General features: G+C 40.3%; 1 protein-coding gene across 2 annotated transcripts; it reads left to right on the top strand.

The window, feature by feature from the left end:
* The first annotated feature begins 837 nt into the window (after window positions 1-837).
* Window positions 838-24,222, top strand: LOC133960392 (guanine nucleotide-binding protein subunit beta-4). 2 transcript variants are annotated; one of them, XM_062394953.1, is made up of 10 exons: window positions 838-963; window positions 14,128-14,339; window positions 14,716-14,754; window positions 15,767-15,873; window positions 18,575-18,638; window positions 19,332-19,494; window positions 19,904-19,970; window positions 20,191-20,392; window positions 20,810-21,026; window positions 21,616-24,222. In XM_062394953.1, the coding sequence occupies exons 2-10, from the start codon at window positions 14,283-14,285 to the stop codon at window positions 21,720-21,722; spliced, it is 1,023 nt and encodes a 340-aa protein (XP_062250937.1). In that variant the 5' UTR covers window positions 838-963; window positions 14,128-14,282; the 3' UTR covers window positions 21,723-24,222. The 2 variants fall into 2 exon arrangements, with proteins under 2 accessions (XP_062250937.1, XP_062250936.1); XM_062394952.1 differs by lacking the exon at window positions 838-963 and adding an exon at window positions 8,083-8,339.
* Window positions 24,223-24,520: the final 298 nt, after the last annotated feature.

Raw genomic sequence — 24,520 nt, 5'->3', positions numbered from 1 at the left:
CAGGACATCAGCAAAGAAGTGTATTAAACACTATACAACCACCAGTCACATGTTTGGGGCCTAAACAAAAACCTGAAAAAGTGTTGTTATACCAAGCAGACATTTTTTTTATTTGTCATCTACACATTAACAAATTACACAGCATCTTTTTTTGCCCAGAATGAATTCACAAAGTATTATTTTTTTTTTAAATGCAGTCACTGGTTTTCACACATAATGACTCCTGACAGGTACAAGTGTTCACGCCTTGTTTCAATTAGTTTTCTTCAGATCTTGCTCTCCCATTGTACTGTAAGACATACAGTTTAGGGTTAGGGTAATTGATTCTCTTTTCATCATATGTGAATGGTGGTCTGTTGCCATTTGTTGGCCTTGTGATATTCTGGTTACCTGTCCAGGGTTAGCCCTCCTCTGGCCCAATGTCATCAAATGTCAAAGAATAATTGTAAGGCTAATGGATAAAGGATTGAGTTCAAAATCCGCTTTATACATTTATTTGTATCTGTTAAATTGATCTACAGAATGTGTCCACCAAGGTAACTACACCCTGGATTCTCTGGAAACCATGTACAGTAAGTGGCAGGTGCAGGTGTAAATGCTTCACATACAACCCTCCTGGAACTCATCATGGCAACGTGTATTAAAGAACATCGGGTAATTTCTGTCGTGTTTTCAGTCCTTTCTTTAACTGTGGCGTTGAAGAAATCCACCCTGTCGCTTTAACAGAAATACTACTCCCATCTCCCATCCTCCATGCCCCCTCCCATATGCTCACCCTCCCACTCAGCAGCTCTCTGCCTCATACTCCAGCTCTGCCTCTCTCTCCATTTACTGCAGCATCTACACTCACAGCTGAAAGGAAGAACTGAAACCAGAGCGCTCTGAGCGACTCATAATCCATGCCGTTTAGGACGTACGCAGAAAACTCCCACTTCCTCTGCTGCTGCTCTGCACTGGAGAAAGGTAGAAACGTGAATTGTTTTTTCTAACCGTGATGTTTTTGGGGTGCACATTTTTCATTGTGGGCTCTTTCATCTGTGATGCACTGCCACAGAAAAATCTCTGCGGCCAGGGAAAATATAAAAATGTCACAATTGTAGATTTTAAAAGCGCAGAGAAGCACCTTCCTGCTTTTTCTTTTTTAATATTTGTGTTTTTAAAAAGGCAAAAGAAGAAGTGTGATTTCTCACTCGGAAATCTGCACCACAACTTGATTTAAAATGGAGATGGGTGTGGAGGCTAAATGAACATCTCAGCCTCACTTGCAGAATTAGGAGACACTTGACTGTGGTGTTTCAGGGAGATTGTCAGACCTATACTCCCGGCATCAGGCGTTGTGCGCTGTTTTTATGCAACAGGGAGGAGACTCCTCATATTCTGAAGCTGTGTTGCAGCAAAATCTCAAATGAAATAATTATGAGGCCAAGTAATAAATTAATGATTATCTGGTATCACAGTGATGCAGCTGTGATGAGAGGCTTTTTGAAAAGGAGAGGATTAGCACATCAGGGCTGTTCCTCACTTCCTTTATTTTATTTTCTCCCATACTTAACATGTCCCTTGTAAGAAAACTTAAACGATGTTAGTTCATGCTATTTGTTGCTTGATGCAGCGCCTGGTTTACAGAGGTGGGTGGGATTCCCCTGGACTGAAACACATGCATTTCTTCTATTTGCACATTTCCTCTGCAGCTTCTCCCTGAAACACAACTTCAAGCTTCATACAGATCCACTCTGGTGTTAAGTGACTCCTCGTGTCACAGGTGCTTTTACTGAGAGCAGTTTGTAATCCAGATGTTATGACAGGAAACATTGAATTGTGCACATGTACAAACACGAGGCTGTGAAAAGACTGGATAACGCCCTCATATACACATGTGAATTTGACTTATATATGATTATTTTTAACATGCATGCCAGAATATTTCCATCTCTGATATAATGTTGTCCCTACTTTTTCTTGAGTTACATATGTGTTTTTAAGTTTAATGTGCTGATTTAATGTGTTGGTGAGATAAACAGTGTTCTATATGGAACTTTATTTGAAAACATACACAGAAATCAGATTTTTTTAATGACACAAGTCAAATACGTAATGCTGCTATGTATTTCTATCAAGGTTTTGGGCAATGGTGATTATTTAGAATTGGTATTCATATTCACCACCTCTACTGAAAGGTGGACACCATGTCAGTGACTTTTATGTCCTGCTGTATTCATTTCGGTAGCAACCGTACTTGTCCTTTGCCATCAGCAAACCTGACTCCACACTTGGTGTCGATAGTGTGACTCCACAACACAACATGAGAGGCATTATCACAGAAATGATGAGGACTCTTCAGCAAGCTGCCGCTGTGACCGTCTCTCACGGGCCAACAATAGCTCTGAGATTAGACAAGAGCCTGACATAGGACCGACAGAGTAAAACCACTGGTAGTTAGGTCTTAAACATGACCTGGAGTGGTCACTTCTGAGAACTGTATGCATGAATGTAACTGTGGATCCTCGTTACGTGACAAATGACGGATCCGCAGGGGATGGTGGCCGCTGAGGTGACAGATTTTTTCTTTCTATGGTTTTGATTGGGTAAGATGCAGTGCAGGTACAGCCACACATTCTAATTTTAGCACGGAGGAGGAATCATTTACTTTTGGGACACAGCAGAATACTGTCTGTGCAATGTGTACAGATTCAGACACAAAAGCATATTATCCATCTTGGGAAAATACTACTTATGGTCGTAAACAGGATACAAATTATGCAGAGCTTCCCAATCTAGGGGGAAAACCATATTGGACCCAGTGAAGAGATGGTTCATCAGCAGCGTTTGACTCAAGATGCATAATTTCAGTTGGACCGGCCAAGCCCAAGCTATGCCAGTCAGCAAGTAAAAACCCTGAAACTGTCAACATCTATTTTCCTCATCACACACAGAGGGAGAAACAGAGAGAGAAGTGGTAGTGAGCCCAGCGAGGCACGCATATTTTAAGTCACTTTGCACTTTTCAAGAGGGCCCTTTTTTCAATAATCCATTATGCATAGCAGCTCTGGCTCTCCCTGGTATTTCTCCTACCTTCTTGACGTCAGTTGCCATTTGTGAGGGTTACCCTGGCAACGGCCAGCCTCCCCGGGAGATGACTGGTGGATAAGACGGCCCTGATAAAGCCTTTTAAGGTTCTACTGTTGCTACACCTTTTAATTGCCTTTGATACAGTGGAAGTATTACACGGAGGTCGTCGGGGCGCGTCGCCACATGTGGGTTAGAAATAAATATAAATAGACATCGAGAAGCTGCCCCGGAATCACGTTCCATTTTCTCCACTTGATTTGATCACCCACGTATTGGGCTCATTTTTGAGTTGTCCTGTGAAACTGAATTGGACAAGATACGTCTATTTTTAGCCACATTGCTCCTCTGTTACACAAAAGGCAAGTGTACTGATCATTTTAACAGCGTGGAACTGTAGCAAGGAGATTATATGTGAAGAGGGGATGCAGCATACGGCTTATCATAACGCCTCTACACAATAAACACATACATTCCTATTATAAAACCCAAATATGTGTCTGTGAACATTACCATATTATTGTTATAGTGCAGCAAAATGAATTATGCCAGCATAGCTTTGCAGTAACTTTGCATATGAGGGGATGCAGAAACCTCTTGATAATCCTCTTGGGCGTAAATCCAACCTCGAATTCAAATATTTCCTTCAGATGCGTAACTGCTACTGTACTTTGAGCCCTGATGAATTTGCATCAATGCAAAAAAAAAAAACGTCTCGTTTGTGGGAAACAATACTGTTGAGATACAGACACATTACCTGTTCCAGGCTCCAGGGGACTATTTATAGCCTTGACAACATGTATGTCTTTCTTTTTTTTTTCAGACACCAGGGCTATTGATGTGCTATTTTTACAGTGTCAATTTGCTCCCTCCCTCCTCCTTCCCTCCCTCCCTCCCTCCCTCCCTCCCTCCCTCCCTCCCTCCCTTTCGGTTGCCAAGCAATGGGCCAAGGACCTGATTGGCCAAGGATGTGCTTTTGGACACCCTGACTCTGATTCCCAGCTGGCTAATGAATTCAGTCGTGTTGCTCACTATAGAGGCTGGAGAGCAATCTCCGTCTTATGTAGTGCTTTTACACATTTTTTAAATCAAAATTTGTTTATTGAAGGATTTTCAAAATATATGTAAGTGCAATGCTGAATGGACATTACAGAGACAGGAGGTAAACATGAGTGCAACAATCAACACCAATGTGTCCAAACAGACATGAATTGGGCAATATAACTTCAGGAAAAAAAACCAAGGTAACAACAGAAAAAGAGAAAATGCAACGTTATACAGAAAAGAAAGAGAATACATCAAATAGAATCTTCAAATAATCCATTCCCAGTCACTGCCAATACACTACAATAATATGAGCACATTGTCACATCTAGAGCCTGCGCTAAAAATAATCATAAGCAAAGGGTACATAGTGTTGTTAAGCTGCACCTAATGGCCAGGTTTTCACAAAGTCTGGAATGCATTAAGAAAAGGACCCCACGCCTTCTGAAATCTCCCACTTGATTGCTTAAGCGAGTATCTAACCTTCTCCAATTTTAAGCAGGACATGATTTCTTCCAGCCATTGTGCGTGAGTGGGGGAGGAGGCATCCCTCCACCTGAGCAGGATCAGTCGCCTAGCTAGCAGGGAGACCAAGGATATAGTACATCTTTTTTCTATGGACAACTCGACCTCCGCCTCCATGAGCCCAAAAAGAGCAATCAATGGGCTTGGTTCCACTCTGATGCCTAACACCCGGGAGAGTGTATGGAAAATTTCTCTCCAGTAGTTGGTAAGGCTCGAACAGGACCAGTACATGTGGATGAGTGAAGCTTCAGCAAAACCACATTTGATACAATGTGGGCTTATATCAGGGTACATAGATGATAGTTTTGTTTTCGAGATATGAGCCCTGTGCACCACTTTGAACTGAATTAAACTGTGACGTGCACAGAGGGAGGTCGAGCCAACCAGTCTAAGTATGGAAGTCCAAGTGTCCTCTGATAGAGAGAGACCCAAGTCTTCCTCCCATGCTGTTCTATGGAGGCACGCCCAAGATCCAAAACCATGCTATACAGAGCTAATGCTTTTACACATTTTACGGTGAAATCGATCCCTGGTCCACAAAAGGCTAAAAAGAAAAACATGTAGAAAGACATGATGCAGGACTGGAGTTGAACTGTAGTTGCATTGCACGCTGTGTGATTTACATCTACCTTGAGCAATCATTAATAAATTTGTTGAGCAACATCAGACATGAATTGACAAAAAGCTTTGGTTGACCCAGGATTACGTCATCTTCAAAACAAGCTACGGCAAAAACCTGTGTGCGTCATAACTCAGATCAACTACAGATAACAGACAACCAATCCAATGCCTTGTCGACTGTAAGATCGTAAAGACTATAGGTCTCTGATAAATTCATGGTTGTGTCATCCAACTTCTCTAAATCGTACGTGAGGATGTTCAGTCATATTCTGGGATTATAACCATTCCAATAAATTCTCACTTTCCAAACAAATGACCATGAATATATATATCTATTTCCAGGCTGAGCCAATGATCACTTAAAACAAAAACTTTAATCCCAGATGCTCTAATGAAAAAACATTTACAACATATGTTACCTCATGCTCCGTATTTGTTTAGGGGGTAATGTGTCTGGCACACCTAAACTGCTGTATATGTGTGTGTGTGTGTGAATTCAATTAGACTTAATCTGACCCCATGCCATTCCGAAAGGAAACTAAGGGCTGGGCAACTTTCATCTTCCCTCCATTGATTATGGCTCGTGCAGAGATATGGAAAAGCCTATCCCACTGCTCCCTTTCATTGGGCCCATTAAAAATGCATCCTGTCCTAATGGAGAAATCCTTTTCAATGAGCCCACCGCGCTGCGCCAGGGTGAGACTTGGCACAGCTGTCTCCTGGCACAATCCAAACCTTTCAAACCTTCTACTTTGGGTTTTGGGTGGTTTGGAAATAGCTTCCTACTAATCTTCGCTTATCTGTAGCATAGTTAAAGTGACAGATTTAACCTCAGGGTAGCAACAGAAAGAATATACATTTATTTCATAAAATCCATTGTCTTCAATTTAGCACTATATATTAAAACATGATATGCCTGCAACTAGTGAGCCATTTCTTAATCTATTGGTCTCTGGGTTATTTTATTGGTTCAGAAAATAATCATTTAATCTGTAAACTGTCAGAGCTCATGGTAACATCCTGATATATTTTATGGTCATTTTTCCATAACAAATGAGTTATTTACAAAAAATCAATATAGTTTTTGATTAATGTCAAGGGCTTTGTTGACTTATCTTATCAAGTCTATATATGTCCTAAGCATTTTAGGGCACATATAAGACATATGTAGCCTACATACATTTTTTATTTCTTTGTTCTGCTAATGCACTTGGCCCACCCCTTATTGTATTGATAAGACACCACTGATTTACAAAGATACATATATCTACCTCCAATATTACATCATTTTACTTAATTATTATTACAAACAATTATTTGAATTATCATTTAATCTTTTTATGAACTCTTTGTCTTATTAAATGACAGGAAACCGTAATCAGCGACACCCAGAGTGGCGTCTTTAGGTTGATCATCAACAGTCACCAACCCAAATGAACTGAATTAAAACATATAAAACAAAGAAGGCAGAGGTTTCATCATATTTTAGAGGCCATTTATTTGGCCATTGGACTGAAACGACACCCTCAGTACCTTTGTGTTACTACAGACTTCATCATTAGGTTCCTGAACAGACAGTTGTCTTTGAGTAGAAGAAATATAACCATGAACCTTCTGCACATGGTTTAATTTAAGTGTTTTGTACCTTTGAGCTGTTTATATATAATAATACAGAATAAACTGAAAAAATTGAAATCTATTCTGTACCTTTAAAATGAAGTTCTCGGGCAAAAAAGATAGTCACTATTGACAAGATAAAGTTTCATCTACATTGTACAAATTTTAGTTTTTTTTCCCGACATTGAGCCCTTCATATTTAAATACTTTATATTTGAATTGAAAGCGGATCCTTGACAAACTAAACATCTTTTGAGTTTTTATGACAGCTGAATGCTACCTCAGGTTCTCTTTCATGTTCGGCAGAGAAGGGTGGGGGGAGGGGGATTCAGCTGCAACATGCAACTTCACCACTAGATATCACTAAACTCTACACACGGAACCTTTAATCAATAGTTGAGTGAAAGAAAATTAATAATCAACAACTTCTCGTTTAATCAAAAATGTAACACACTGTTTGTTGGACACAAATGCAGGGGTTTACTTATTTTGGGCTGTATCGTCTATTATGGTAAAATGAAAAATATCTGGAGGTGTGACTAGCGTCTGAATATTTTCAGATTTTTTTCAAACTCACTGATCAGAATTAGCTGAAAAAGGACTAATCATCAATGAAAAGTCATTCACTGAGAGAGACAACATTGTGGAGTAATCTGGAAAATGACACAGTCTTTGGTTCTTTAAAATCCAGCTTGGTGAGTCGTGCACCGTACATCTCCTTATTCTTTATTTGCACAGCTGTAGCTTCATAAACCTCAGATGAACTCAGGTGTGGCCATGAAGTCACAAATGGTGATAAATACATTTATGGTCCAGAGGAAGCTGTACCTCCCACTGTGTGTTGACAGTTGTTGTGGTTTTATTCGGTGTTACACCAGAGCCAATGAACCCATGTTTGGTCTGAATGTGTCTAATACAGTGGTTAGAAGAGTATTAGTATTAGAATCCCGCCAGTCACCAGAGGCAGCTCAGCTCTCACATTAGCTTCCTGTATCCCATCGGTTCCTTTTTGTTGAGGGGGCTGCCAGACCGTACCACTCCGCCTGGAGGTAAACCCACACATTTACAACATTTTCATCCCCCTAGAAAGGTCGTTAATGCTGAGCGATTTTGAATGCTGAGTCGAAAAAAATCACATTCGGAAAGTATTTGCCATTATACGTGTGCTTTAGCGGTTTTAAAAGAGAGGCATATCACGGTCCCCGCCGCCGCGCACCCCTCAGCGTAGGCTGTTGCCATGTTCCCACTTTCATGGGTGTGGTGATTAGCTTGGTTGGTGAACATTTTCTTTTAGTCTAATGTGACCCGAGTCGCGCTCCTTCCTGAGCCACTAAAGCGGTGAAATCGAGTTAAAATGAGCGCGGCTGCCTGCGGGCTTCGTCTCACAGCTGGGACCATGGCTGCCGTGTGAAAGCAGGAGCGGTTCGAGAGGACGCACGGAGCCAGAGAGAAGCAGCCTGTTTCAGGTAAGGACGGGAGCGCTCGTCTCTGGGTGTATGTCTCTCTCTCTCCGGGGGGGTTGGCCGTTTCTCCTGCTCCTGTGTAATGGTCGTGTAGCCGAGGTGGAGGTGTCGACATTAGCTTGACGGACTCCTGTTCGCAGCGGTGGAGCTGTTGACATAACTGTTCACACTGTTGCCTCAGCGCTGGTTTGTTCCTGCTGGAAATTCACCGACGACCAGACGCGGCCTTCCCCCCCTCCCCTGTCTGTTAAATGACTGTGCAGCTGCGACACACGCACATTCTTCTCTTCACAGTTCATAGAGATGTTTTCTCATTTGCGTTATTAACCCCCCCCCCCCCCCCCCACACACACACCCCTTTTCCCATCAAATACACATACATACAGACACACACACACACGCATATACATACACACACAGTCCGCCCTCATCACACTGGTTGCGTGACGACTCCAGCAATTTGTCGCTCGTATCAGAAAATGTCTCTGTACTCTGTCATCGGTTCATACAGATGTGTAGAAACATAATATTTACATGCATGTTGTCAATGTCTCCATGTGATGCTGCTGTTATGTTATGTTAAATATATATATATTTATTAATTTTAGGATCATGGTCGTTTCTATAGTTCTTTAAATCTACAGTTCATTTGGTGCTGGTTAGTTTTGACCTAATGGTGTCATCTCTTTTATTATGATAGATAATTGAATGGTAAATGATTCAAGAAAAATATAAAATCCTCTGATTCCATCTTATGCAGTGTGAGGATTTACTACTTTTCTGTCACTGTGTATTATTAAATATATTTCATATTTCATTATTCTCACAGTTTTTATAGTTTAAGGTTATTATTTAATAATTAGAAAAATAACCATTAGTAAAAATACTTATGACGAGCAGTTCTAAAGCCGAGACCAGTCAACATCAAAGAGTGTAGGACTGAGCAATAATATCTTCACTATATTAATATTAGTGAGAATGAGAACAGTAAAGTAAAGTTGACTGTATCAAAGATGAACTCTGATTTAATATACATTTTCTATATTGTGATCGACACTCACTTTAATATACACATACAATCTATAACTAATGTAGTTTTTCCAAACAATGATACCTTCATGACAGTTAATACAATGCAATTTTGTTGAAATTCTCAGGTCATGATTAAACTGTATAATCAACCTATAAGATGCAGTTTTTTGGGGGTAATGTTGAACTGTATTATACATCAGACATGTATATGTATATATATCCATGAGAGGTGTTTCTGTGTTTCTGTTTTTCACCTTGTCCCCACCACTGATAAAAACGGAATGGACAAAAAAGAAACGTCACTCATTGTAATACAGTAGTGTACAATCTTGATTTCTGAAAAATATTCTCTTTGATAGCATGATGCAGATACACTGTAGTGCATGTTCCTGCTCAACCTTTTTTTGTTGTACAGCTGTATGTGACCAAACCTAAGCCACACCTCCGTTGTGGTTACAAAAAAACAGCTAGATGTTCATAGAAAATCTAAAACATTCACGTCAAAGGATCATCTGGCTTCAGAATAAGGATTTCATTTGAATCAGTTCTCATCTAATAAGGTTCTTGTAATTTCACTAATTGTAAAAAAGAATAACTGGTCTGTGACTACATTGTGTGTAATTCTGGTGTAGGTGTGATACCCGTGAGCAAAGTAGGGCAATCAATCATCACCCACACTCACTGTGTTCCTGTCCATTTTTTCTTAATAAGAATCTCTCTTAAAGTCTCTTAACGTCTAATTCACTGTTCACGAAACATGAAGGACATGGTGTGAATGTGGATCAACTGAAAAGAAGGAAGGTATGTAGTCGTTCACCTTACTGGAATTTCACCAATTATTTCCTCCATTCTGTGGATGTTTGGAATAGTTAGTGAGTTACCTGAACAAGTTTACACCTGGTGGATCTGCCTTCCTTCATCTAGTTCCCACTCTCATAAATCAAAAAAAACAGCTGGTAGTTTGCCATTGATTTTTCAGTGGAGCTCATTAAGCATACATTTCAAACATCCAAAATAGGCCCTTGAATAGAAACTGCAAAAGGAGGATCAGGTGGAGGATTTAGTATCTTTTTTCATCTATTCTGATTTGGCTTATCAATTCCCTGTTATCAATTCCTTGTGTAAATTCTAAAATGGTAAAAAAAAAAATGGTCAAATGTTTAGATAACCGCACAGTCAATTGTCCAAGTATTTGTTACAATAAAAGCAACTACCAAAACATTCATGAAAAACATTTGGTAATATGAAGATCCTTCATCAGCAAAAAATAAAGTGTAAGTTGTTTTACTTGAGGGTTCTGGTGATATCGTTATGTATATTTTACTAGTGAAGGAAATTTGCTAAAATATTTATTCTTAAATATATTAAACAAATTTCAAACTATCATGCATGTCTGGCATATTTTGCCATTGATTATTTTAAGTTAAAGATACAAACGGTTGTTGAGGATAAATAAAGAACTCGATACTAAAGCTTATAATTATTTCACATATTGCAAATTAAACATTTTGTGCTGTTTGAGCTCGTTGCATTTAAACCTCAATCAAAATGATCAGAACAGACAAAATTTATGAATGTATAAAGTCCATCTATTTTCTGTGTTCACTGCAATGAAAGTTAAATACTTAGTCCAACTTATAGAATGTGATTTTGAACATTATAAATATTAGGATCTTACTGTAAATCCACATAACATTTGTGTTAAGCCCTCTTGGTGGGCTTAGCACATGATGCAGGAACTTGTTCAGACCTGGCATTTCATAATGTTAATTCCTTAGCTTCCTGACCATTTCATGTTGTTGGGCGCCTGTGGCTTTGGGTGCAGCTGCACTGCCTGCACCTCCTGCGGCTTTCTTCACTTGCATTATAGTATAGTCTTTGATTGAAGCAGATGTGACTGACTTTTTTACTGTATATAACCAACAAGGATGTGAGGGTCTCACAGATCCGGTTCAAAAGAAACCTGGAAAAAAAGATTTGTTCATGTTGTTGCAAAAACAGCTGTGTACCCATTAAAGATTCTCGCAAAAACAATGGTTTAAAAATAGAAAAAAGTTACAACTAAGGACTATTATTTTTTTTCTTATTCAAATCATTAATTGTTTGTAATAAAATGTTCGAAAACCCAATTTCAGTTCTATCAGAAAAAGGTCTGGAAAATCCGTTTTAGCTCTTTACATTCAGGGATGACCAAGTTTGAGGATGATGCTATATTTGTATATAATGATTATCTGATAAAGTGATGGATTATTGAATTATAGACTATTTGATCCGTTTAACCGGAGTCATTATATGTAATGGTCGTGTATTAGTGAACCTTCACCTCTTCTTCATGTTGACCATATATTAAACTGAGCCAATACAATTTTTTTCCTTTCTTATAGTCAGTCCGATATCTGGACATTGCATATTAAACGATATTGAGTATTGATCTACTGTACTGCGTTTGTTATCTATTTTGGTTTGGGGCTTTCTTTGCCACTTTACACTTTGTCATTTTGTCCATTCGTCATGGTTAACTCATGGTCTTTCATGCGATAGTTCTTAAAATGCTTAATGAGATTGCTAGTTTTGTATCTGGCCACACTTATGCCACCTCAGGAAACTGAGGTCTTTCATACATTACACATCAGCATTTATTTGTGGGATATTCCACTGTAAAATATTGTCAAATTGCTTACATTTTTGTAAAACAGTACTTGGTAGTGGCAGTACAACTTCACTGCTGTTGTGGATCGACAAAGAATGATGAAATTTGCTGTTTTATCAGAGTGAAACTAATATTCTGAAAGCTATGGTACAGGATAGGTACAAAGATTTGCATACTTGCTGCTGCTCGACACGACATTTTCTGGTGTATCAGAGGTATTTGCCGTGCTGGACTATTGTGACTATTGTCTCAGATATATCTGCACCTCTGGATAACTAATGTCTGAGAATTATGTGGTTGCACATAGTTTTATGACAGCTGGGATCTACTGCTGACTGCAGAGAGCACCAGGCTCAACAGGTTGGATGAGCGGCTGGTTGGCTGGTTGGTTGGTTGGTCTGTGTCATTAGGGCTGAGGAGGAGCAATTGTAGTTTCCATGGCCACAGTCTGTAGTGGTGCCAAGCAGCCCTATCTACTGTAGCTGGCAGCCTCATACTAAACAATAGGCAGCTCCGGCGCACAGCTCCGCCTTTGTCACCCCCATTCGTGTGCCATGCTCTGGCTCTGTATTGGCTCTGCTGCATGACTCGAGTCATGCAGCTGGAGAAAACTCATACTCACACTCACAGGGATTGAGGTTGACATGCAGTTCATGATAGTTTCAGTTTTAAATTGACTTATTTAGTATCCAAATGTGATTCATGTGGCACTCCCATAAATCAGGCCCATTGTTTGCCTTAACACCAGGCCTGTACGTTTAGTCCACACTGATGGGAAAGCCCCTGATGCATCTCGTTTTTCAGCATCATCCTCCATCCTACCTGTGTTATTTATTTCCCATGTCATCTCTCCTGGGTGCTCCGTTGCAGTTCACAACACAGGTCTGAGGCTGAAAACATTGATTGAAACGTATTTTAGACGATTGGAGAATGGCATATCGGATGCTTTAGTAGTCCACAGTGCGCTCTGTGTGACGTGGCAGACTTCAGAGGCATACGGTGTGAATGGATCCATGGCAGTAATAAAGCAGCACCACATCACAGGCGAGCTGACGCTGAGAGCCTCTCTTCAGGGGGGTTGCGTCATCCGGCGGATGGAGTAACGTCACTCTCAGGCAGCTGAAAGCACTGCAACTCTTGCTGTCCCTCATGCCTCGTTACTGTCAAAGGCCTCCTTGGCTGAGACAAGAGTCCACAATGAGCCGTCCAATGCTTCCTCTCTTGTGTCAGTAGAGAAAAGGAACAATGACCAAAACTAAGGAAACTGAGAATCTTAAAGGAGTAGCTTCTCAAACAAGTAATTGCACAATATCTTCTTTGCTAATTGAACTGTTTCATTTCAATTATTTCCTATTTTTAAAGACGAAATGTGCCCCAATGGTTTTAAATGAATATAAAGCACAAGCATCCTCCTCTTTACATTAACATGATTTCCTGTGGAGAAGAACGGCTGGATTCGGCCTAATTGTTGAATTATAGAAACTTGAAATGAAAATTTAATCTTGGAGTGTTAGACTTCTGGACGGCAGACTTTAAAACAGCCTGGAAAATGGGGGTGGGGCTGCGGTCCAAACATTTTCTGAGGAGTGTCTAAGTGCTTCATGACCCACATTCATTCTCCCCAAGGTAAATGTAGTGGCAACCTGCATATACACACACGCACATACAAACAGATACTGCTGAATCTGACACACTAAACCCAGACACGCATTCAAATAAATAAAAATGTATTATATATTATTATATTATAATATGTTTTCGTTCTCACTTGGCTGCCTGTAGTTCACAACACACAGATACACACGTATGTTCAGGGTTCTTTGGGCTGGGTTGAGCAAATGGTGCACTGCAACAACACAAAAGGCTGATTGAGCCAGAAAAGGTCAGAGCCGGGCTCAGATGGCCTTTTGAACCATACTGGGGGTGTTTGAAGAGCCAGGCCACCCTCCAGGCCCTTACCCGGCCCCACCCTTCCCAACTCTCCACAGCACCCTCCTCTTTGGTCTGAACCCAAACAGGATACCTATGTTTGTCTGATGGAAGTCTTCCCATCCTTCGCTCTCCGTCCGCCTTATTAACTCATAGTATTTTTGTCTCTCTTTCTTGCAGGTGTCAATTGGTAAAAACGCTCGAGTGTGTGGGTGCGTTTGAGTGAGTGAGTGTGTGTGTGTGTGTGTGTGTGTGAGTGCACGCGTGTAGGCACGTGTGTTCTCCCAAGCCAGTCGGTATTTGGAGCAGTGACCTGAACACACCACAGAGGGACAATGAGTGAGCTGGAACAGTTGCGGCAGGAAGCCGAGCAACTACGCAATCAGATCCGGGTACGTGCATGTGTTTGTTGTTGTATGTTGACGTGTGTGAGTTATGTACTTGTGTGTACATCAAATGTTTGCCACTGTCTGCTCCCTACAAACTGTGACTCACACAGTTTCTGATGAGACACTGGCACACTTGGCATATATAGTCAATCAGGCATCCCCCCTTACAAATTGGATTCTAGAAATTGATCCTGTGTGTGATTATTCTGTGACCTCTGGCAATAACTGTTCATGTTCAGGCACTTTTTCAAAGTAACTTTTTCATCATACATTTTTTGATGTCTGTCTTTTTTCCTTTTTGTTTAAGGTGTGTGTTGACTAAACAAGTGGAAATTTGTCTCTGATCCACATGATTTTTGAGATTTCTGTTTTGTTGCAGGATGCCAGAAAAGCCTGCAGCGACTCCACTCTGTCACAGGTAAGAGACTCCCTCCTCATATTCACATCACTTGGTAAATAATAAAAACATTTATTTCCTGTACAAGTTTGCGTCTCAACATCTGTGTTTTCACAAGGGGGGAAATGTTAAAAGTTGCTGTAAATAACTTAAATCGTGTGAAGTAATGTTAAATAAATTGTAGTTTTACATAGTCACAAGGCAGAACAATATACAGGGAAATCCAAGAGTTAAGTTTTGACCTAGTCAAAAAACTAGACTGTATATAAAGATGGACAACGCATTTCCTAACACTCTTCAGAAATAAAGTTAAAATATCCTGGGTACGAATGCCACTATTTTGTGTAATTGGAGCCAAAGTCTCCACAGTAGTGATCACAGATGGAGCCACGGTAGTGAGGTCATGTTGATACAATTGACCAATCGTGAGTCAGTCTTCGCTGACAATCATGGTGTTTCACCCTGTTTAGATTGCATCCAATAACTCATTTGAACCAACCTCAGAGAAAAATGTAAACTTGTACAAACATTGGTTTGATAAGAACTACCTTAATGACAGAAACCATGTTTGGTAAAAAATGGTTTGACGTTTACATTTACTTTTTAGTTTTGTCTATGTCCCTTCCACTAACATGGATGAGGTGTGGTTTTAGACCGTTGCTGCAGCCAGCCACAAGGGGACAATCGAGACTATTTGGCTTTACTTCGGGGGAGCAGTCAAGTCGTCCATTTTTATATACAGTCTATGGTCAAAATAAACATTACAAATATTTCTGGACCCTGTTTATCCTAAGCTCTTCAGTATTTACAAAGATATGTTCTTACACATACCATGTATATATATATATATATATATGTATATTGTGTATATATATACACACAGATACTATACAGCAGTTATAACCTCCGCTATTATTCTTCACTGTTCACTGCTGAGTGATTTTGGCCTGTTTTGCTCAGCTAGTGTCCAGTGGTGATAAGTGTGTATGGACCCTGCGTGTAACTGCTGACGCGTTGTCCTCTGTTTTGGCAGATCACAGCTGGTCTGGACTCAGTGGGCCGGATACAGATGCGGACGCGACGCACTCTCAGGGGCCACCTGGCCAAGATCTATGCTATGCACTGGGGAAGCGACTCCAGGTAGAGTAATAACTCTACAAAGAACACAATTAGTAGCTTCCATCAGTTTATGAAATAAACTGTAATAACTTGTTTGTAATAACTGTAATAACCTGTTTGTTCCTCTGAATTAATTCTGTGCTATTTGTTGTAATTTTAGGTTTTAGGGGCATTAAGCAAAGAACAGATGAGTTGTACTATCGTTCAGCTATCTTTTTGGTTTCTGGAAAATGTTTGGAAGTGATGCGGAAGATTTATACTTTTTTCTTCATCAAGTTTTTGTTTTTTAAAGCAGGTGCTGGTTTAGGTTTTCACACTGAAGTCAAATTATTTGTAGTTCTCATGAAATCTCTACAGTTTTCTGAACGAGAAAAAACTCTGATTAAATCATATCATAATGACCACAATTTGCCTAATTTCTTTTCTAGTATTATGCAAATTGTAGGACCATTTAAAAGGAACTTTTTCCCCTCATCAATTGTCAAAACTGGCACAAGGAGTCACCTTGACTACTGCTAACACTACAACTATAACTGTAAAATATATGCCAGTGATGGGCAATAAAGTGCTAGTGAGAGCAGACAGTCTGCAGATTTGCATTCCAGCCAAACATGAACACACGGAAAGCAGAGTACAGGGGTTCAGCAAATATCGGTCTCCCAAAAAGTGCCTGATTGATTAATTTTCTTACATTATTGTTTACACAAAAGCCAACACCAATTAGTATTCTACTTGACTCACCACTTTTAGTAGAGCAGCTCTCAGTATTACATCATATTGTCACTGTAACTGTACACTGAAACAATAATATATGATTAAGGAGTTCAAGGCTGTTATTGTATCATTGATGTTGAAAGTTGTCTTTCTCTGCGTTTAATATGTCTGTGTCACTCTTGATCTTTCTCTCTGTCCATCTGTCTCTCAATGCAATGCACTGGGGCAGTGACGGCAGTCCCAGGTGTGGGACTATATACTACTACCAGTACCTCTACTGCTACTACTATTACTACTACTTACTACTATTCTACTAATATGACTAATACCACCATAAATGACTGTCACAACTGCCACCGCCACTACTTCTGTACATCTGTCTAAGTACTAGCACTAATTTACACCCTCACTATGAGCACAGTAATGATATTCACCAGGCACAGAGACATACATTCACCTCAGACTCACATTTAGTTAAAGATGCAGTTTGTAAGATCTACTGTTAACCGTGTCCAGATTGGACAGCAAGTGCGGCCTCACAGTTGGGGTTGTATAAAAATCAAACTGCCTTTTTAACAACTTGTTGCAATTTTGAGCACAAAAACCTATCAGCCACAGTTTTATTTACACCTTAGTATGCATGCAGTACACTAATGTTGTAGAAAAAAGGAAATAGGAAGATGATGTAGCTAAAGATGTAGATTATGTTTTTGTAGTTAAAATTTTGTGGATTTTAGAAGAAAAACATGGCACACTCCTGTACTTTTTTCACTACTGAAAGTTTTTGCTTGAGTCTAAAGGCTCATTTATGCTGCCGTTATGTATAAATAGAGATGCGCTGCAAAGGTCACTGCCTATGTCTTTCCAATGCAGTCTTTACTTTGGCATGGTTGTTAAGCAATACATCCACTAGAGGGCAACGCAGAAGTCGAGTTTGTCTTCCACGACAAACATGGCGACGGTGGAGGAGGTTGTTATAAGCTACCTCATAAGATGGAGGCAAAAGAGGCCGTGTTGTAAACAGCAGTGGTCCAACTCACCAACTTCAAGAAGTGCTGCCATTTTTGACATTTCTTCCTCATGTGCTATGGTCGTTTCGCTTGAACTTTCAGATACTGCCCCCTGAGATACTGCTTCATTTAGTCCATATCCATTAGCTTTCAGAAGATGTGCACGAAATTTGGACTAAATGAATATGGAGTACAAACAGAAAGTTCCGTCGGTGTAAGGATCTGTCATTGAGCATAAAAGACCTGTAGTGTTTTATTACAAAGCTTAACTCTGATATTACTAATATATTAGAATTGTGATTAATCATTCTTCAGTACAGATGAGTCTGTTAAGCGTGTTGGTGTGAATGTGTGCACATGTGTGCCTAACACCCCCTGGGTGACCCTGCAGGACACCAGTGTTTATTTTGTATACAGCCACTGACATTTGAGCTCGATGGCCCTCCTCTTGATTGCGGCGTAGCACCGTCAAACCACTTCCTGTCCCCAGTGAGATAAAAACACGCAGTCAGGAGGGGGGGGGAGGGTTCCAGCTGTTCCTGCATCTGTACCACCTCCTGCACTCACTCTGCCCTCCCTGTTCTCACTTCCTCATCTCCTATTTCTTCTCTATCCTTGATGTCCCATCACAGCTTGTTTCTCATGCTTTCCCAACTCCTCGGGCCTCACCTCCCACCCAACAGCAGGCTCTTTTACATAACCAACGTGATAAATATTGCATGGAGTAGGACATTTAAAGTGGCTTCCCTGGATGAGGAGACGTCCAGCGGGAGAGGGAGGAAAAGGGACGTTGGAGGGAAATGAGCAGTAGGAATCTCACTGAAGAGCTGAATGCTTTTAGACATAGCACCTGTAGTCTTTCAGACAGTGTAGTACAGTTGTCTGTAAGGTGGCAGGCTCTCATTGCTTGTAATGAACAAGGTGCATGTACCTTAGATTATGTGGATTTTCCAACATGTGAGCCTTCTTTCATGCTGCTGTTTTTCATCTGTTTCCAGGTTACTCGTCAGTGCCTCGCAGGATGGAAAGCTTATCATCTGGGACAGCTACACAACAAATAAGGTGTGATTACTGATATTCAACGGTAGAATGTGTAAGGAAAGGCAATCTACGGTATATTTTGGCCAAAAGGGGCCCAATGCATCACATAACATACCGCACAATAGACCACTTATATTTAAATACATGGTAAATACACCAAACATCAAATTAAAGCTACAATATATACTCTACTTCACATGTCTAGTGTGGACAACTAAAAGCAGTCAAAAACAATGTGCTCCCACTTATTGTTGTTTCGTAATCTGGTGGAAGATGGAATGAATAAGTCATATTTGTATTAAAACATGAGTAAAAGTACATGAAGAAGTTATTCTTTGTGTCACTCCTGTCAGATTTTACTAACTTTCCTTTTAGATTGTTGTAGTAACTTGTACTTATTACAAGTTCATATCAACTGTCCAGCTTCCATTTTAGGCCACAGTGCAGTTTATTTATTTCTTTATGTGATAAAGGAGAAAATGTTACTGACAATATTGGGATAAAAATCAGCTTAACGTTTAAGTTCCAGGATGCTTTTCATCCTTTGCCTCAGTGTTACCCATACAAATGGAAATGGCAGAATTTTGTGTTTAATACTTAAAAGCACAACACCGCTTCCACACTTTTCCTTAACTCAAATTAGCCTTTAAATTTAACATAATTTCCTCTTATTGCACTTCATAAAGAGATGACCTTGGCTCTCCTTGTCCATAGATGCATGCCATCCCACTGCGCTCCTCCTGGGTGATGACATGCGCCTACGCCCCCTCCGGGAACTATGTGGCCTGTGGAGGCTTGGACAACATATGCTCTATATACAGCCTGAAGACCCGTGAAGGCAATGTGCGCGTTACCCGAGAGCTGCCGGGACACACAGGTGAGCAAAGCACAATAAATAAAAATAAAAGGAGACCTAACAACCTTCATTCCAAGCATGGTGTTTATTTATACTTCAATATATTTATGTTTGTTGAATTTGTTTTCATAGATAGACTTGCAGGCAGTCTCTAATACAATTACAAATGTGTGGCTCCCTATAAATAGAGACAACTGCTTTGATGATTAACTACAGTGAATGCACATTTTCATAATACCGCAACATGAAGGCAGCACTGGTTGATTTTTCAACACAGGCCCAGCTCATCTTTTTTTGTGTGAACATAACTACTTGAACAAGATTCAGTAGCTGCCGGCTCTGGTTAAGAGTTAAGTGCTTTGTTTAGGGGAACTGACAAAGCAAGGAGAGATCTCTTCCTATCTGATGTGGAACCTCTGTTTATCTGCAGGTTATTTGTCCTGCTGTCGTTTCTTGGATGACAACCAGATACTGACCAGCTCTGGAGACACCACCTGGTGAGTCAGCGACATTGTGTCCTCGCCTGCAGCCTAAAGAACAAGGCTGTTAACATGATTGAAAATATTCTATTCACATTAAATTAGCACATTACAGTTGACACGTGTAATTTGCCATTATACGTTAAAGCACGAGTCTTTCATAATGTTTACTTCGAAGCTTTATAATTACTCGGAACATTTTCAGTAATCATTCCTAACCAAAATATATTTTCTGCAGTGCATTGTGGGACATAGAGACAGGCCAGCAGGCTACCACCTTCACTGGCCACACAGGAGACGTGATGAGTTTGTCTCTCAGTCCTGACTACAAGACCTTTGTGTCAGGAGCCTGTGATGCCACCTCCAAGCTGTGGGACATCCGTGATGGCATGTGCAGGCAGTCCTTCACCGGCCACGTGTCCGACATCAACGCCGTCACCGTGAGTACTGGACATTTAGTGACAAACACACAGCAGGAAGGTGATTCAGGCTGCAGATTAAATATAACACTATACCATGATTATACTATGATTATAACTCAGTTTACCCTCCATTTAAGCCAATACAGAGAAGACCCGATAAGCTCATATTGGGAAATGTTAATATGTTTCATTTAACTATGTATTGATCATTTTGATTCCCCTACTGGAAATATTTCCTGCTAATTTTTAAGGCAGGTCTCTAAAGCTGAATGTTCCCCCCCCCCCCCCTCTGGAATGACTAACACTTTGGGAAGAACAAGAAGCTTTTTGATGAAATATGTCTCTAGAGAAACCAACCTTGTGCCTCAATAACACAATATAATGGCTTAAAAAACACTTTCCTTCAGCTTAATTTAAATATTTTTTCCCCTGTAGTTTTTCCCAAATGGAAACGCCTTTGGCACAGGCTCAGATGACGCCACCTGCAGGCTGTTCGACCTGCGTGCCGACCAGGAGTTGATGATGTACAGCCATGACAACATCATCTGCGGGATCACCTCTGTTGCTTTCTCCAAGAGCGGCCGTCTGCTCCTGGCCGGCTACGATGACTTCAACTGCAATGTCTGGGACACTCTGAAAGGGGAGCGTGCAGGTAAATGATGTCTGAATTCTCCTCCTGGCTCCGCTCTCAATCTCTCACAATGACAGACAAACACTGATCGTCTAAAATTACATCATTTGATCTTTGGGTATGGAAATGATTTACAGTTTATTTGTGTATAGATAAAGGAAGTGAGATCAGATCACAATTGGTCACTCTAGATGCATGTGGAGATGCACAAGGAAATGTGTAGTAATGTTTGTGGCATAAGAAAGCCATTCCATTATTTTCTTGATTCATAATTTAATTAAATAACATCACAGTTTCCTAAATCCTGAGGATTTTCAGACCATCAAAGATTATCTCACAAAACAAAGAAAATCAGCAAAATCTCATGCTTGAAAAACTGGAACGAGGAAATGTTTTTGCCTTAAAAAATATCTTAAATGATTATTGATTAAGACGTAGTCGCTATATTTTTCTATCAGTTCCTTAATTGACCTCTATAATCAAACATGTTTCCTGTCTTACAAAGCTTAAGACTTTGTTGTTATGTCTGAGTAATTGTTATGTCATGTTTAAATGGCTCTTGACTTTGACTTGCAGCAATATTCAGAATCTCTGTTTCCCTGTCCTCCAGGTGTGCTGGCGGGCCACGACAACAGAGTGAGCTGTTTAGGGGTGACAGAAGACGGCATGGCTGTAGCCACCGGCTCCTGGGACAGTTTCCTCCGGATCTGGAACTAAAACAAACCTCCTCCCCGCCACACCCAATCACTGCCTGCCAACCTCCACCTTGCAAACCCCTCCCCCCACCCACCCACGATATCCCCCAACTCATCTGCTGGGCTGGACCTGAGGGGTGCACACTGTGTCAGCCAAAATCCTCTTCATTCACCCCCAGTTCTCTTCTCTCCGACCCACCAGAGAGAGAGAGTACTGACTCTTTCTACCTTTCCAAGTGATTTTCTTTTTTGCCCAGCTACACACACAAAAATAAGAACCATCCAGTAGAGTTGTCCAATCAAAACTAAATCAAAAGTTACAAAAAACTGACGGAGAAACAGTAGAAGATTTCGTCCTTGTAGAGAGGACGTCTGTTACAATGACCAACAACAAATGCGATGACTGTCGGTGTGTAATATGTAAATGTATATATAAAGACAGTATATATGTATAGCATTATGTGTGTATATATGCATCATATATGCATATATAATGTGTATGTATATATTTTTGTAGTTTATCTCCCACCCTTGAGTTTTTTTAATATAATTTTGGGGGGTTTTATGTTTTGTTTCAAATGCACTTATTGACTTCACCACACATCAAAATGCCAAATACACTTATTTGGACCCATGTGACTTTCAGACCAGTTCAACATAGCAACGGATCATAATTTGACCTAAAAGTCTCCTCTACATTTTCTGAATTTACTGGCAATTGCTGTCAGTGAACCTCACTCATCCAGGAACAAAACCAAAAAAAGCAAATGACAAGCAAGCAACAATTTCCCCCAAAAATAATTTGGCTCCGCTCAACTCTCTTTCCTCATTTATATGTGTATTATGGTCACAGGCAGTGGGATTGACTTGTGCATCCTGCACCTCCTAAATGTTTCTTTCATGTGAATGATGACTGTGATGGCATTCTTTTATTTTTGTATTTGTTTTTTGACAACACGACCCCGAGCATTCCTCATCACAGATTTTTATTTTGGAAGGAAACTGTCACACTGCTGTGATTGTGATTATAGAGACGGAGCTTAAAACCAACAAGCTTTGTTTTAAGGTTTTTAGTTCGAATTCAGCTTTAGCTCCAAACTAGAGACCAGTGAATTTTAGGCTAAAATAAGAACATGTTATTCTATCGGAAGTCCTGGTTTGGCCTTGACCTGAGAGGATTTCAAATCATCAGATGCTGAATATCTGAAGACCACAGCCATTCCATGCAAACTGCTGTGAAATGATCAATAACCCAATAATGCTCCTAAACATCATCTGCATCGTGTCTCTTGTAGCCTACTGAATCTACACTTGGCATGAGCATCTCAAGTCGCCCATACAAATGACACTGTGGAGAGAGATGTGCTCTCCCTGAGCAGACGCTGCTCTCTACTTGTGTATGGACTAACAGAAACGGAGATTGCTCAGCTGCCACGTGAGGATATGAAAAGACGATAAATGACAGCAGTGACTCTGTCAGAGGCCTCTGAGGACCAGAGAACAGAAGAAGAGTGAGAAACCTGTCTGTCAGTGCTCACCACGTCATTTTTCTTTTTCTTTCCTAAATGAAGGATCAATGTGTCCTTTTTGTTGTTAACAAGGTGTGAACTGAGTGACTGCATGGGACTGAAATCATGTTAACCACTCCAAAAAACACATCAGTGGCACCACAAGCCTGTTAAAAAAAAAAAAGAGAAAAACAAACAAAAAAAGGGTTTAACACACAGCAATTTCTTTTTCGTCACCAAAAACATGTTATGAACTGTTAGATATTGCTAGTGAAGAAAGTACACTTGGTAGACAGACATGTACATTTAATAGAGAGCTAGAGATGCACTCACAAACTGTAGTACAAACGTAATCCATGGAGCACGTGACTTATTTACCCATAGAGATAGTAGTTCTGATTTTTGAGTATTTGCTCATCAGGCATCTTCCATTATTTTGGTTCTTCTAATCTAAAGGCTTCATTTTTTTTTTTTTTTTAGAGATTAAAACAAATAATGTGCGTGAGTTGGACCTATCCATCAGCTGTCTCAGGTGCCTATCTCTGAATATTAACATTGGAACCACATGCGCCAGATAAAGAAGGGGCTTGTGCTCCTTTTGGGATGTGGCACTTAAGTGTCTCCATCCTGCCTTACGATACCATTCATAAAAGAAGGTAATACGTGCATCGACAACTGTAATGTTCTCCTCTTGCTATTCCTTTTTACACACTGATCAACAAGAAGATTGCTATTTCTCTTTCTTTTCCCGATAGAAGCACATTCTGATACTAGTGAACACTAAACGCATGCTTACGGTAAACCACATGCAGCGCCATACTGCTTCTTATAGCAAGTGTTTTACATCACTTTTTATACAATTCTGTTTTCTACTACTACCGTACAGTTTGTAGTATTTATCAGCTGTTAATGAAACCCCCTATTTGGCAAACCTGTATTTTTTTTTTTTAAGTTTGAGCTGCTTCTACCCGGCTTTGCATTAAAGAAATCCATTTGGAGAGAATTTAAAAATAACAGTTCTAGTTTTAAGCCTGAGAATATCTTCGAGGTGTGTAGGATGAGATATGTATCGCATATCAGTGTGGAGGTGTGTGTGTGTGTGGGGTGGGGAGGGAGGGGGGGAGGGAGGAAGGGAAGGGAAGGGGGTCGATTTGCTGATGTATGTGGATAACATAGATCTAAGTGTTACTTCCTCATTTTGTGCCAATGTTATCCACAGACCCTGAGCTGTGAACTAGTCAATGTGACAAAAAAGAAAAAACAGAACATGTTTGCTCACTTTACTCAAGTGCCAGCCTTCTCCATATCCACC

The sequence above is a fragment of the Platichthys flesus genome, chromosome 9 (assembly GCF_949316205.1).
Source record: "Platichthys flesus chromosome 9, fPlaFle2.1, whole genome shotgun sequence".
NCBI classification, from domain to species: domain Eukaryota; kingdom Metazoa; phylum Chordata; class Actinopteri; order Pleuronectiformes; family Pleuronectidae; genus Platichthys; species Platichthys flesus.
The sequence above is the reverse complement of the archived record's forward strand: the minus strand, read 5'-3'. Positions and strand labels throughout refer to the sequence as shown.